We start from the raw sequence: 13665 nt of genomic DNA, 5'->3' as shown, positions 1-13665 counted from the left end.
TGGCCCTGAATGGGATGAGAGGCAGCCAAGGTAGTGGTGGTGGGCAAATATTCATTCCCCATGGAGCTGAGAGTCAAATCTGAGCAGACAAAGCTCGTGTGGAAGTGTGTGATACTCAGTACCCTGGGGCTCACCCAGTTTTCACCCTGCTCTTTTTCCTTCCCTCAGTCCCTGTCTCTGGGGACACCAGACTCTCCACGGCCTGGGATTCTCCAAGCAGTTCTCATGGGAACTGTCCTGTTCTCAAAGGACAAGTAAACATCCCAAGGCACTGCTGTTGGAGCAGATGTTTGCTCTGGAGCCAAGGACCCTCTCCTTCCCACCACAGCAGAACACGCCAAGCACCACTTGTGTCCCATCAAGCATGACAGGAGCTCTCTTGCTCAAACACTGCCCACCACAGCCTGTCCCCAGCTCCATCTCCATCCAGACAGGCCATGCTGAAAGCTGGAGACAGAACTGATGCTGAGGTCATACACAAAGATTGTCAATGAGGTGATGCTTGGCCAAACTCCCCCTGAAATCCAGGCAAAAATTGTGCCTAACTTGCTTTAAGACAAGCCTTACCACAGTGCAAAACCAGATTCCTTTTTAAAAGTCATCAGAGCTTGGATGTCTCTTCAGTAACATGACTTTTACTTAGGTTTAACTGCATTGGTTTCAGTTTTACTCTGTTCAATTCACTGTAAAACCAGGCCTTGTGGGCATCCTTTTCCTTGGTGACAGAGACTGCTCAGGCAATGCGTACACAGGTGGGTTTCCAATAAAATCTATGCAGTGCAAAATATTATTTTATTTATTAATAAAAATATTTATTATTATCTAGGAGCCTTTTTAATGGGGGAGAAAAGGATGAAGGCTGTTTTGCTACTGTGAGGATTTGGCTTTGTTCAATCCCGATGTCCCTGCCCATGACGGGGGGATGGAACTGGATGATCTTTAAGGTCCCTTCCAACCCAAACCATTCTGTGATTCTGTGACAATCCCCAGTTAAACCCAGTTAAACGTGGTTGCTACTGGTACACATCTGGCTCTGGCACCACTCACCTGTTGCAGTGAGGGTAGAACACAGTGTGGTTCTCTCGGTGATATTTATGATAAACTCCCCCCAAAAAAACAGAAGAGAGGCTCAGTTTGTTTTCTTCTTTTCTTTGAATACTTATTTATTTAGGAGATATTACAAACTGCCAGCCCTGATTTTCCCCAGAAGATAGGACTGGCCATGGTGAAGGGTGGAAGACCCAGTGATGTCCAGGAGAGCTGCTAGCATTGACTCACTGCCCTGTCCCTGTGCAGGGACAAAATGATACAGCTGGAAATCCTCTCACAGCAGTTCCTGTTCCTGGCAAAAGTCTCTACAGCTTGGCTAATGGAAAGGAAATAAATTGCTGTCTATCATTCTGTCCCCACTGACAGGCTCTGCTGTACCCTACTGGCCTACTACTGAGGCCATTTTGCTTTGTCCAGTTTGGCTCAGCCATGTTATTGCCAAGGAACAGTTCCCAGTCCTGCAGAGAGGTTTCTCCTGCATAGAGACCCATTTTTCCTAACAAGGGTGATCCTTAGATTTCCCTGGAACATCCTAAACTTGTTTTCACCCATACATTTCAATCCACATCTCTGCTTCACCAGGGACTTTCAAGACACAAAGATTCACCTGACCAGGGAGCACTCAAACAAACCATCAGCAGTGAGTTATAACAGCTGCTGACTGTCCACGGTTTTGAGTAGCTGCACAGTCCCTTTACACCACGGAAAGGAAGGGAAAACATCCCTAGAGGGAAATAATTTCCAGTTCTCTGGTCCACAAAGTCTGAAGTTTTTCACCTATTCCTGCTGCTCAGTTTGAATTCCCTAAATCCATAAATTTGAATGCCCAGTGGAGTCCATACCCTACCAAGAGCATCACAGTAAGAGGTAGGGAAGCAGGTGCTGAAAGCCAGCTCAAGCTTCTCAAGCTGCTGAAGTCATCGATGCCTCTGGGACTCGTGGCGGCAAAGCCGCCTGCTCATCAGGGATGTGAAACTCGATGTAAGGAAAGCCACTCTGATTTACACCCATGGATTGGGGTTGTGGGGGCACAAACCAGAACACAATCCCCTGGCTTCTGGGCTGCCTTTGGGAAAACAGTCATTAGTTTTGCATAACTCACTTTTAGGGACCTGGATTAAACCAATCTGGCAGCCTGGTTTGGGGGATTCAAGGCTTAAAACCCTCATTTAGCTGGCAGTAGTTTGTCCCAAATCTGTATCACCCAGTTGGGAAGGGTCCATCAGCTCCCTCAAGGTGTGGATCAGAGACGCATGAGGGAGGAGACTGGGTTTAAACCCTTGCCTGCAGGGGAGAGGTGCCCTTCATCTTTTAGAGACACAGTGATGTAACAAAAATAAACCCTGCCTGACACTCCTGGTTCTATACTGTCCACACAAGGTAATTTTGGCATCCACAACTTTGGCAGCCTTTAGTGGCACATTACACCACTACAAAGGATGCCAAGCTCTTATCCCTCCATCTCCAAGTGCTTGGCTCTCCAGCCCCATCCCACAGCTGTGAGCAAGTGATACCCTGAGGTTTGTACTCAGAAAAGTGGTACAGGATTGGTTTTCAGCTGTCCTGTGTCCCCTTGGCCTCACTGTCCCTGCAGGTTGACCTGCCCACCCCCAGATCCTGCCCACATAGAGTTTGTCTCCATCCCTTGCCCTTCTCAAAGGATTTTCCCTCAGGAGCAGGCACACCACCTGCTCAGCTCTCCACATCACTCCTCACAGGGCCCAGTGCCCTCTGTTCAGCAGGGTGGGGTCCAGTCCGCGCATTCTCCCCAGACTTTGAGCAGGGAGAAGCTCCTTCCCTCGTGTGGATTTTCTGGTGCCTCCTCAGGTACTTCTTCAGCCGGTAGCGCTTCCCACAGACCCCACACTTGTGGGCTCCCCCCCGAGAGTGCAGCAGCTGGTGCTTGATCAGGTGGCGCCTGTGGGGAAAGCACTTCCCACACTTGGTGCACTTGCAGGGCCCCATGCGGGCGTGGATGGTTTGGTGCCGGAAGAGGTTGGCCTTCTGGTTGAAGGTCTTCTCGCACTCGGGGCACCGGTAGGGCTCCTCCTTGGTGTGGATCCTCTGGTGCCAGAGCAGGTTGGAGCGCTGGCTGAAGCTCTTGCCGCACTCGGGGCACTTGAAGGGCTCGCTGAGGTGGGCGCGCTGGTGCCGCCGCAGCTTGCGCTTCATGCGGAAGCTCTCCCCGCACTCGCTGCACTTGTAGGGCCCCTCGCTCGTGTGGATCTTCCTGTGCCTCGTCAGGTTCGACTTCTGGTTGAAGCTCTTCCCGCACTCGGGGCAGGGGAATGTCTGTTCGCCCCGGGGGTCTCCTTTTGCTGAGGGATCTTTCCTGGACGTGGATTTCTTATGCTTCTCCAGCATCTCCTCTCTGGTGGACTGGCAGCATTTCTCCTGCTTCTTCTTTGGGCTCTGGCTCTCCTGGTGGTTGGCCTCCACACCAGGTTCCTCTTGAATTTGGATCCTCTGGACAGCACTGGGGTTTGGCTTCTGTCCATAACACATCCCAAAATCAGTGCTTTCCTCAGGTTCTTCCTTCACATGAAGCACGCGTTTACTGACCACTGGGACTTCCCATTTGTGCTGCCCATCTGCATCTTCTTCCTTTTTAGGCTGTCTCCCCTGTAAGACTGGTGGTGGGATCTTTGAATCAAAGAGCTTTCCATAGGTTGGGTTTTCTGGTGGCTCTTCCTTGACATGAAGTTTCTGGCAGGCTGCTGCAGCAGTGCCTGCTGTGCCATCAGGGGGTGGTTCTGGTTCCTCCTTCACCTGGATTTTCCAAGGAGGGTTTCTTGGGTTTGATGGGTTTCTAGGTATGCTACACTCCTGAGCCACATCTCCTTTACGGGCCATGTTCTCCAGCACACTCTCCTCTGGCCTGAAGCCAAAATCAGGCTCCTCTTTAATCTGGACGACACTGTTGCTGTGCCCTTTTTGCTTGGCGTGGTTCCTCTGGTGGACACTGAAGCACCTCTTGGTGCTCAAACCCTTCCCACACTCCATGCAGATGAAAGGGCCCCCCCAGAGGTGCCCCTTCTGCTGAGCCAGCAGCGTGCCCTCTGCCCAGAACGCCTGCGGCACTGGGGGCACTCGCAGGGCTTCTCCCTCCTGTGCACCTCCCCGTGGGCCGTGAGGGTGCCCTTCTCCACAAAGCTCTTCCCTCGCTCGGCGCAGGCGGACGGGCTCCCCTCGCCGTGGGTGCGCGTGTGGGCGCTGAGGGAGATCCTGGAGCTCAGGCTCTCGCCGAAGGGGCCGGCCCCGGCGTGAGGCCTCTGGAGGGCAGCCAGGCAGATCCCCAGGCAGGAGCAGCACCTGCAGTTCCCACAGCAGAAGGGTCTCTGTCCCGTGTGGATGCTCTGGTGGGTGGCCAGGTGGGCCCACGTGGTGAAGCGCCGCCTGCACGCCCCGCAAGGGAAGATCTGCTCTGCTGTGTGGATCTGCTGGTGCCCGCTCAGGTTCCCCTGCCTGCTGAAGGATTTCCTGCACTCCTCGCATGGGTGGGTCTGTGGCACCCTGGGTTTGACCACATCCCTCATGGCAGGTCCTCAATAGCTGCCAGGCAGCCCATGGGTACAACAGAGCCACAGTGGGGATGCAAAAACCACCAGGACACACATCAAAGAGTGCTGGAATGGATGCATTCCCCGTGGGAACGGGGTGCTGCTGCTCTATGCCAGCTCAGGGCCAACACAGTGTGCTGCTCTTCCTCATTCCTTGGCCTTCTGACACCTCAGCTTGTAGATGAAATGCTTATAGCTCCATCTCCATCCTCCTTTTGTCTGGAGAGGCTTCCCTGGCATTCCTGGAAAGGCTTCTCTGCTATTCCTGGAGACTTAAACTGCCAGACTGAAAAAATAAAGGGAAAATTATTAGGTTGTTATCTCTTCTCCACCTCCTGTGTTCAGTACGTCAACACAATGGGTGGCACCTTGGCTGCTCCACAAAACACTGAACCAGAGGCCAACAAAGCCAGAGGCTCAACTGGACACTGGCAGAGAGGGCAGGAATGGGATGATTTCCCAAAGTTTTGGGGGGTCAGTGATGCATTTGCTGTCGCAATGACACTGAGGTATCAGCTCTACTACTGCCATGCTAGTGATTTATTCTCAGAACAGTCCTCTGTCCTTTGATCAAGAAGATATGTAAGTTAATTAAATAATGCACTTTGCAGTAGTTATTGTAATTAGACTCATTTTTGGCAAGTGGCTGCAGAGCAAATGAGATCCCCTGAACTGAGAAGAAACCCCAAACTCGTCATCACTTGCAAAACTGGGGTGTCCTGCTTTGGATGGACAGATCTCCATGCACAGGGGAGGACAGGTCAGTGATGTCCTCAGTGGGAAGCTGAAGAAGGGAAATCTGGAAGCTGAAGTGACTTTGTCCTCCTCAAGAGGGTCCAGTTGGCAGGAGGGTGTGGGTCCTTACGCATTTCCATTTGAAAAGTAAATAAATCAGGGCCAACAGAGATGTGAGCAGTGTCTCCCATCAGGAGGGTGGATTGCAGCTGGAAAAGGAGCCAGAAAGGCTGAGGGGAGGAAGGCAGTGGGGATGACTGTCAACAGGAGCACATGTGGCTGGGCAGGCTTGCACTGATGGCTGAGGGTGAGGCTGCCAAAATCTCCAGTTATGGGGCAGGAGGCCAGCAGGGACACAGGCTGCTGGTGAGATCTCATCCCAGGAGGTCTGGGAGGCCAGCAGGGCAGTGGCTGGGAAGATGAGTCCCTGGGGAGCTGAGGTGCAGGGGCTGGGGAGGGGGCTTGCCATGGATCAGGGGACAGGCAGTGGGAGATGTGGAGGATAAACATCCAGGCACAACTGGGATGCAGAGTTTGCAGCTCTGAGTTCATCAGAGGAGAGGGGTCAGTGTGGTAAATTAATTGGGCAGCTATTTCGGTTATAATGGGGAAAATTACTTCAGATTTGGTCATGCCATGTGTTTCCCCACCAGCCAATCCATCTGGATCCCACTGTTGCTGGTAAGAGCTATGAACACAATGGTGCTCCCATCCCAGCTGAGTTCTTCATGATGGTACAGAGGAACCACAGGAAAACAAAACCAGTATTAGGAGTAGTAATATTAATATTATTATTAATATTAATGCTAACATTAATAGTAATAACATTATTAATATTAATGTTAATAGAACTAATATAATTAATATTAATAACATTAATATTAATAATACATCCCAAAACCCAACCACCTGCGAAGTTATACTGAGCCAGGAGAGACAAAACACACCCACCTGGAGCAGGAACTGGGCTCAGTGTTTGCTGTTGGAGGGGAGACACCCCAGCACTCCTTCGTCGGGGGGGAGGAGCTGTGTGACAACACAACGGGTTTTATCTCAAAGCAGACAAAGCCTCAGCAGCAGCCAGGCTGGAAAGAGGACTCAGAAAAGTTCAGTATTGCATCTTTATTAAGGAAAGTCATTAACCCCGAGTGGATAGTGGATTTAGCCTCGGCACCAAGGACCCTCCTGGGGTCTGGGTGATGCTGGGGGGTCCCGGGGGGCCGCAGGTGCCAGTGGGTCACTGCACTGTCCACGGCCTCTCCCCTCACCAGGGATGCTCACACTTGCCCCTTAGGGAAACACCGCCCTGGCAGCAGCGTTTCAGTCGCCAGGAATTCCGGCAAAAAGCAACAAATCTCTCAACTCAGATCAACGCCAAAGAAGAAATTCCTGCCTCCTTTCTACTTTTTTTTTTTTTTTTTTTTTTTTTCCTCTTTCCACTCTTCAGATCCTCCACATCCCAACCCACCCTTCCAGCTCCGCCATCCCCGGGGCTCGGGGTTTGAAGGAAGGGCAGAACCAGATCCCAGGGAGTTGCTGTGTCCTTCCCTCGGCTCCGGGGACTCAGGAAGGGCTGGTGGCCGAGCACCCCTTACCTGGGCGGTCCCTCAGGTGCGCGCTGGCATCTCCCTCCTCCGGAGCATCCCCGGCGGCACCGCCGCGGCGCAGACTCGGCTGGAAATTGTGTGGTGGCCGCAGCCGGGCTGACCTAAAGGAAGTCTGACCTAAAGAGCAGCGAGAGCTACCGGAGGAAGGGTGAAGCCAAACAAAGCCGAAGAGCCAAGCCCGGCGGAGCAGGGCCGGGCAGGGCCGATGCTCCGCGCTGGCAGCGCCCCGAAGGATGCCCAGGCACCGCCAAGGTGCCGGCGGGAGCGCCGGGAGGGAGCGCAGGGGGATTTGTCCCCGGGGTGTCCTTCTTCTCTCCGCCGTGTTGGTGGAAAGTTGGAGGGGTCCCCGGCCCGCGCTGCCTTCTGGGAGTTGTAGTCCCCCTTCCCTGCATCCCTGGTCCCGATCCTGCCCTCCCTTGCCCTGGCAGCCACTGGGCCAGCTTCGGGACATTTGCCGCTTGTCCCAGCTGAGAGTGTTCCCTTAGTTTTTGTTGTTCTGGGGAGGAAAACATCCGGCGGCACTGCGAGCATCCTTCTTCCCTCCCAGGCTCCAGGAGGTTTCAGGAGAGGAAAGACGCATCCCAGGGAGTATTTCTGTATCCAGAGAGGAAGGATGCATTCCAGGGAGTACTCCTGTGTGTGCAGCAGTTTGCAATCCCCCTTGGCGGAGTGGGGAGGGTCTGTGCCCATTTACCAGCAAAGGATCCCTTTGATACTCAGTGACTTGGTGGATTTGACAAGGGTGGACACTGAGGGATGTGGAGTAGATTTAGCAGAGGGATGAGCACTGCCTGGGAGAGGCTGAGCCTCAGCTGGATCCCATGGAAAGAACCCAGACCATCCTGGACCTGCCCTGCACAATGAGGCTTAGAGGTTCAGCAGGAAGCTCTAGCCCAGGATGCTTCCTTGGGAAGGTTTTAGGAGCATGGGAATGAGGAAAAGCTGCTGCAGCACGGCTCTTCCCTGGGGCAGAGTTGGGATTGTCCCATGCCTCTGAGGCTGGACAATAACACTTATTCCTGCATGCACCAGCACCTCCAAACCTGTCCTACATATGATTCAAGGCTGCAAACATGCTGTTCTTCTCCTCTCTGACTCAGGGAAACTGAGGCAGGAGATGGTGTCTGGCTTGGATCACACAGGGAAATTTAAAGTTACATATTCCCTGGAGTTCAGATTTACTCTACACACTGTTTGTAAACTAAGCTAAAGTCTGCTGATATATTTTTTACCCCAGTACAAACCAGCAGTGTGAGACAGCAGCACCAGTTTGAAGAGGCACCTATATTCCAGTTTTACCCCAATCCAGTGAAGAAAGAATTCATGCAAATTCAACCATCTCTAGAGCAGGACATGCACAACAGAAGACACACAAGCCTCATTCAGTCTGCCTTACTCAAGTTGCTCTGCTTTGATGCACCAGAATCCCACAGGAGGTCCTGGACAGGCAGGAGAGACCACGGTGTAGGGCCACAGTAGACCCCAGGTCATGCTGGGGACTCCTTGGCTAACATTTCCCCTTTCCATCCTTCCTTTTTCCATAATACCTCCCCACAAACCCTGCCTGGTGCCAGTCAGCAGCTCTATCAAACACGGGGGTGTGTCACCCTGGAGGGAGAGAGTTGGGACAGGACATGGATGAGGGTTGAGATGAATCTCAACCCTGGAGGGGTGGAGACTGTTTTTGTGACTTCTTTGCTTCCAGAGGGTTCTGGAGGAAGGGGCCAGGATCGTGCCATGCCAGCTGTGTCAGTGTCCATTTGTCCACTGGGGCACCATTTACCTTATTCCAAAGGGGACACCTCCAGCAGGGCAGAGGACTTGTGCCCTCAGCGTTCCTGCTGCTCCCCACTGACATCTGCATTTTCCCAGCCCCAGCTCAGCCTCTCCTCCAAACAGATCAGATCTGCCTGATGTCCCCTCAGACTCCTGCAAAGCCCCAAAATCCAAGGAAAGAGAGACCAAATGGTCCCAATGGTATGATGCCAAGATTTTGCTCATGTGGTCAAAACTAGACTCCAAGCATTTTATGTTCATGCCCAAAAGTGATTCACAGACAAAGCTGTCAGGGCAGAGTTAGGCTGTGTCCAAAACCACCTCTTTGTAAACCCATTTTGGAAGTGGTGATGCCCCAGCCTGAAGGGAAATCCACTTTGGAAGTGAAGCTGTGCCATCGACTGCCTCTGCAATGCACCACTAGATGCCAGTGAAAGCGCTGCCAGGTCCTCCCACTTAGGAAACCTCACACTTGGGGCAATTTGCTTTGTTATTTTGTGGGGATTTTGTGGGGTTTTTGTTGTTTGTTTGTTTGATTTTTTTTTTTTTAAGGTAATGCTTCACTTCTGGTCTAATAAAGTCTCTTGCATTTGGGCAGTATGTATAAATAAATGTGTGAATGTGTTTTGCTCACATCCTCTCTGTTTCTCTCTCCACTTCTCTCTCTGTTTCCCAAATACACATTATATATTTGCCTTTGTTTGCTCTTATTTAAATGAGAATTATTTCCCAGTGTCTTCCCAGACCAGGCTCTGACCCCCAAGCTCCTTTCCTCATGAAACACCCTAATCCTCCAAGACCTTCACCTGCCAAATCCTCTCTCCACTGCATCATGACTTGATGTCCTGACATGGACAGTCATTCCAAGAAACACAGCGGTGCTGGCATGGCATGTCCAAGCCCTGTCCTCCTTTGGGAGATCATTCTTCATACCAGGTCAGCAAAAGGCAAGACATAGGCCCAGCTTACCCAGCTCTGGGAATAATAACCTGGAAGGACAGACCTGCACAGAGTTGGGGAGGGATCAAGGAGTAGAAGCAAGTTATTGCAGTGGTGCCTATAACTGTTGGGGTCCCTTCCCCCTGCCATGTAGCCCTGGGAGAGGGGCCCTGAGGGGAGGCATGGAGTTTCCCAAGCCCCTGGTCAGCCTCGTTCCCATTGGTTGTTTTGGGTTCCCCTGTGTGGGGAAGGACCCTCAGGTCCCGTGACTGGGGGAGTTCCTCAGCAGAGCTCCGGCCATGCGGCTGGAGGAATAAACATCTCTGAAACATCTAGCAAGAATCTGTCTGTCCATATATATTTCCTTTCCACGGGACTCCTGGTTTGATATATGCGTGTTGCAGGATCCCCACTGCAACATATAACCAGCAAGTAGATGTTTGGTGTTTGGTGGGAAGGTGAAATGAATGAAACTAGGAAAGAAAGCCTGCATGGAGAAAGGGTAAAACATAAATCTCACAGCCCTGTGCACCAGCAAGTTCTGTGCTGCACTTCCCTGGTGAGAGATCAGTATAGCCCTGAAATGATCTCACATTCTGCCTTACAGTGCCTGGAGTGCCGCACTCTGCAGAAAATCATCTGTCCCATGTCACCCCCTGACATTTCCACAAGGACCAAGCCCTTGAGCAGCCTCCAGGCTTTGCACACACCTTCCTTTTTCACCTGTCTGGGCAAGCCCTGAGTGGCTTGGGCTGTTCCGTGGGCTCTCAGAGTGAGCACAAGGATCAGCAGCTACTGCAGGAGGGATGTGGGAGTGTGTCCTTCCACCCTCTGATGGCAGAGGACCCCCAGCTCAGGAGCACCTTCCCCTTTGGGCAGGGTGGGTGTTGGTGCATCCTTCTCCTCCAGCACCTGTGCACTCCTCACTCTCTGGAGTGCCTGGTGCTGGTTGCCATTGGAGACAAGGTGTTAGAATTGATGGAGGAAAGATCTGATCCAGGCTGGCAATTTCTGTGTTGCTTTTTCAGACAACCCCAACCCCATGTTTGACCGGCCAGCTGTATCTGACAAGGCTACAGAGGGGAACTGAGAACTAAATTTAAACCAGGCTGTCATATGCTCCAGTGCCTGATTAATTATACAGTGGAATAAAAATGGAATTTGGCAAAACAAAGGAGGATGGGTAAATGAAATCTTCACTCTGCTTTAGAAGGAAATATTGCCGCAGGTTTTGTTAAAGATGCCACAGTTAATCACGTCAGGGGGCTTGAGAGCAAGAGGTGGGATGTTGTGCTGGGTACTCACAATGCAGGAGGGATGGACAATTGGGAGTGGGGAGATAAGGCAGCAGGGAGCCCAGTTATTTGCTCAGGTGAGCCTGTGATTGTTGCTGAGATTTGCAAACACGAGAGGTGCCAGCTGAGGCTGAGGGAGCCCCTCCTTGCCGTGTTACACTGTGGATTGTTTTTGTTAATTTAGGAAACAGCTTTCACAGTAAGGCAAATGAGATACAAGATAATAAAGTGTTCAGAATCCAACTAATTTTCTATGCTATTCCAACCCCCTGCTTTTCTTTAATTGCTGTTGAGTGCCTGATTAGCAAGGAAAGCTTTTCTTTTTCTGGCCTGCATCTCTTACAGCTTCATTGCGCACCACAAGCCCACGGTTTCCCCTCCTGCCACCATGAAAACAACTGCAGTGTCTGTGGCTGCTTCCATATCCATCACATTCATCTGATAAGAGCTCAAGATGAAAAACTGGTGTAAGCACAAATGGCCCCAGCGCTGATATCAAGCCTGGACAGATCACAGTGACTTATCTGCTTCTCTGTCCTACAATCAATGGGCTTCTTGAACCTGAAGCTGGTTTTATTTTCATGGGGAGAGCTCCCAGTGAGTCCCTCCTGCTCTGTGAGGAGGGAGAAGGAAGGATTGTGGCTGTGATGCCCCCAGATCAGAAACCTCTCCTTGCCCTACTCACCCTGCCCCATGTGCTGTCACCACTGTGGGGCGGATCAAACATCTCCAGGTGTCTGAAGTGGTGAGCAGGGAACTGGGATGCTCAAGGACCTTGATCCTTAGCCCTGCACCAGTCACCCTTCCTGCCCTGGTCCTTCTCTCTTCACTCTGGTTGCAACTCTCTATCCCAAAACCCCATTATAGCAGCCCCATTACAAGACAGTATAAAAACCTCCAACTATAAATGTCTAAATGATGTGCACAGGGTTGAGAAGACAGCACAGCCCTGCTGTGAACAGAGCAGCCTTCCCAGTGCATTTCCTCTCCTGGCCTCGTCCTTCCTCCACAGCAAACCCCACAGGTCCTCCCTGCCAACAACTGCCTGCAATGAAGTTGTGGCTACTCAAGCAGTGAGTGCTGCCTGTCATCTGCTGTCTTTCAGCCCCCACACCCCACTGAGAGGGAAATTAATGTATTCCTAGGACTGGCAGGTGTTTCCCAAGTCCAGAGAAATAAAATGGAGTCTGGGCGTGATCCTGTCCTGTGCTGGCGCCTCAGTTTCCCTTGCTCTCAAAAATCCCTGCAGCACAGCCAGGCTCCCTGGTCGTGAGAGAAGCTCATATTCAGTGCAGGGATTTCAAGGGCATGAATCAACTGCTCTAATTGAGACATCTGCCTTAGGCTGGGATGGATCATACCCCTGGCCCCCCTGAGCTGGTTTCTGCAGGCTACCTGGGAAGCCTGGCTCAGGCAGGGATGTGCAGATATTGCCATGGAAATCCTGCTGTCAGGACCAAACCCCCATGTACTACTGCCTCCCCTCTTCTCCTGACTCTTCTCAACCCCTCTCCTCTCTGGGATCTGTCCCAGACATCTAAGGGCAAGAGGCTTGTGTGAATTTACTCTCCAGGAGGCCAGGGAGGTGCTGTGCCTCCTCTGATGTGCCATGTCACAGGGTGCTGGGCCTGGGGGAAGCCCGGTGTGCCCTGGTGCCCACAGCCCTGGGAGCTGTGAAGAGCTGTGGGAGAGCTTCTGATGAATGCGTGACCAAATGCCCAGGGCTGCCCTGAGTGACAGCCGTGGGACAGAGCTGAGTCTGTGACATCCCACACACCCTTGTCATCTCCCTCTCCACACTCTCTGACAGGCACTGTGGTTTATGCTAAGATAAGAACACTTTGACTTTAAACTGAATTAGAGCAGGTTTAGATTGGATATTGGGAAGGAATTCTGCCTTGTGAGGGTGGGGAGGCCCTGGCACAGGGTGCCCAGAGAAGCTGTGGCTGCCCCTGGATCCCTGGAAGTGTCCCAGGCCAGGCTGGACATTGGGGCTTGGAGCAGCCTGGGACAGTGGAAGGTGTCCCTGCCCATGGCAGGGGGTGGAATGAGGTGATTTTTAAGGTCCCAACCCATTCCATGATTCTATGAATACCAAGTGGGTGTTGCAGAAGGGGCTGTCTGGATGCTCCTATAATTGATGCATTCCAGGGATGGGGGAGCTGAGGTGTCTGTGATTGACTTTGGTGAAAAAGTGGACAGAATGCTGCAGGACACTGGGCCAGCTGGGCAAACAGGTGTGTCCAGGCTGCTTCTGGGTGGCTCCCACCCTCACAAGGAAGCCAGGGTATGCCCAAGACGAGGAACCCTCACTTTCAGATGGGTGATAAAAAGCACTAAAATCTGATCAAATACAGAGATGAAATCCTAAAGCAGCTCCATAGGTGCCTTGTTGCTTTGTAACTGTGAGTTCTCTGCAAGGCCAGAGAGTGTAAACCGGTGTGGTTTGGGCCAAACCTGCTTATACTATAACCCTTTAGACACAGATTTTTGACCAAGTCTGAGACTAAGTGGCTTAGACTTCTCTGAGAAGTTTAGACAGCAAGGGGGTCTCATAAAAACTTGTGACTCAACAGGAGGAACCATAACCCAACTTTGATCTGTAATAATCCATTTAAAATAAAATAATCTATAATCTAAACTATGTAGATGATAGAGTAGTTCTTTACATACTGCACTGGCAATACTTAGGTGCTGTTATTA

At 51.8% G+C, this 13665-nt stretch overlaps 1 protein-coding gene across 2 annotated transcripts; it reads right to left on the bottom strand.

Moving 5' to 3' along the window:
• Positions 1-1133: 1133 nt before the first annotated feature.
• Positions 1134-11104, bottom strand: LOC125331730 (zinc finger protein 70-like). 2 transcript variants are annotated; one of them, XM_048316164.1, is made up of 4 exons: positions 10087-11104; positions 6941-9785; positions 6297-6430; positions 1134-6069 (listed from the first exon to the last, which is right to left on the bottom strand). In XM_048316164.1, exon 4 carries the CDS (start codon positions 4543-4545, stop codon positions 2743-2745), a length of 1803 nt encoding a protein of 600 aa, XP_048172121.1. In that variant the 5' UTR covers positions 4546-6069; positions 6297-6430; positions 6941-9785; positions 10087-11104; the 3' UTR covers positions 1134-2742. The 2 variants fall into 2 exon arrangements, with proteins under 2 accessions (XP_048172121.1, XP_048172044.1); XM_048316087.1 differs by having other exon boundaries at positions 1134-4888.
• Positions 11105-13665: the final 2561 nt, after the last annotated feature.

This window comes from Corvus hawaiiensis, chromosome 1 (genome assembly GCF_020740725.1).
Source record: "Corvus hawaiiensis isolate bCorHaw1 chromosome 1, bCorHaw1.pri.cur, whole genome shotgun sequence".
Classification (NCBI taxonomy): domain Eukaryota; kingdom Metazoa; phylum Chordata; class Aves; order Passeriformes; family Corvidae; genus Corvus; species Corvus hawaiiensis.
Note: the sequence above shows the minus strand (reverse complement) of the source record. Positions and strands in the feature narration are given on the sequence as shown.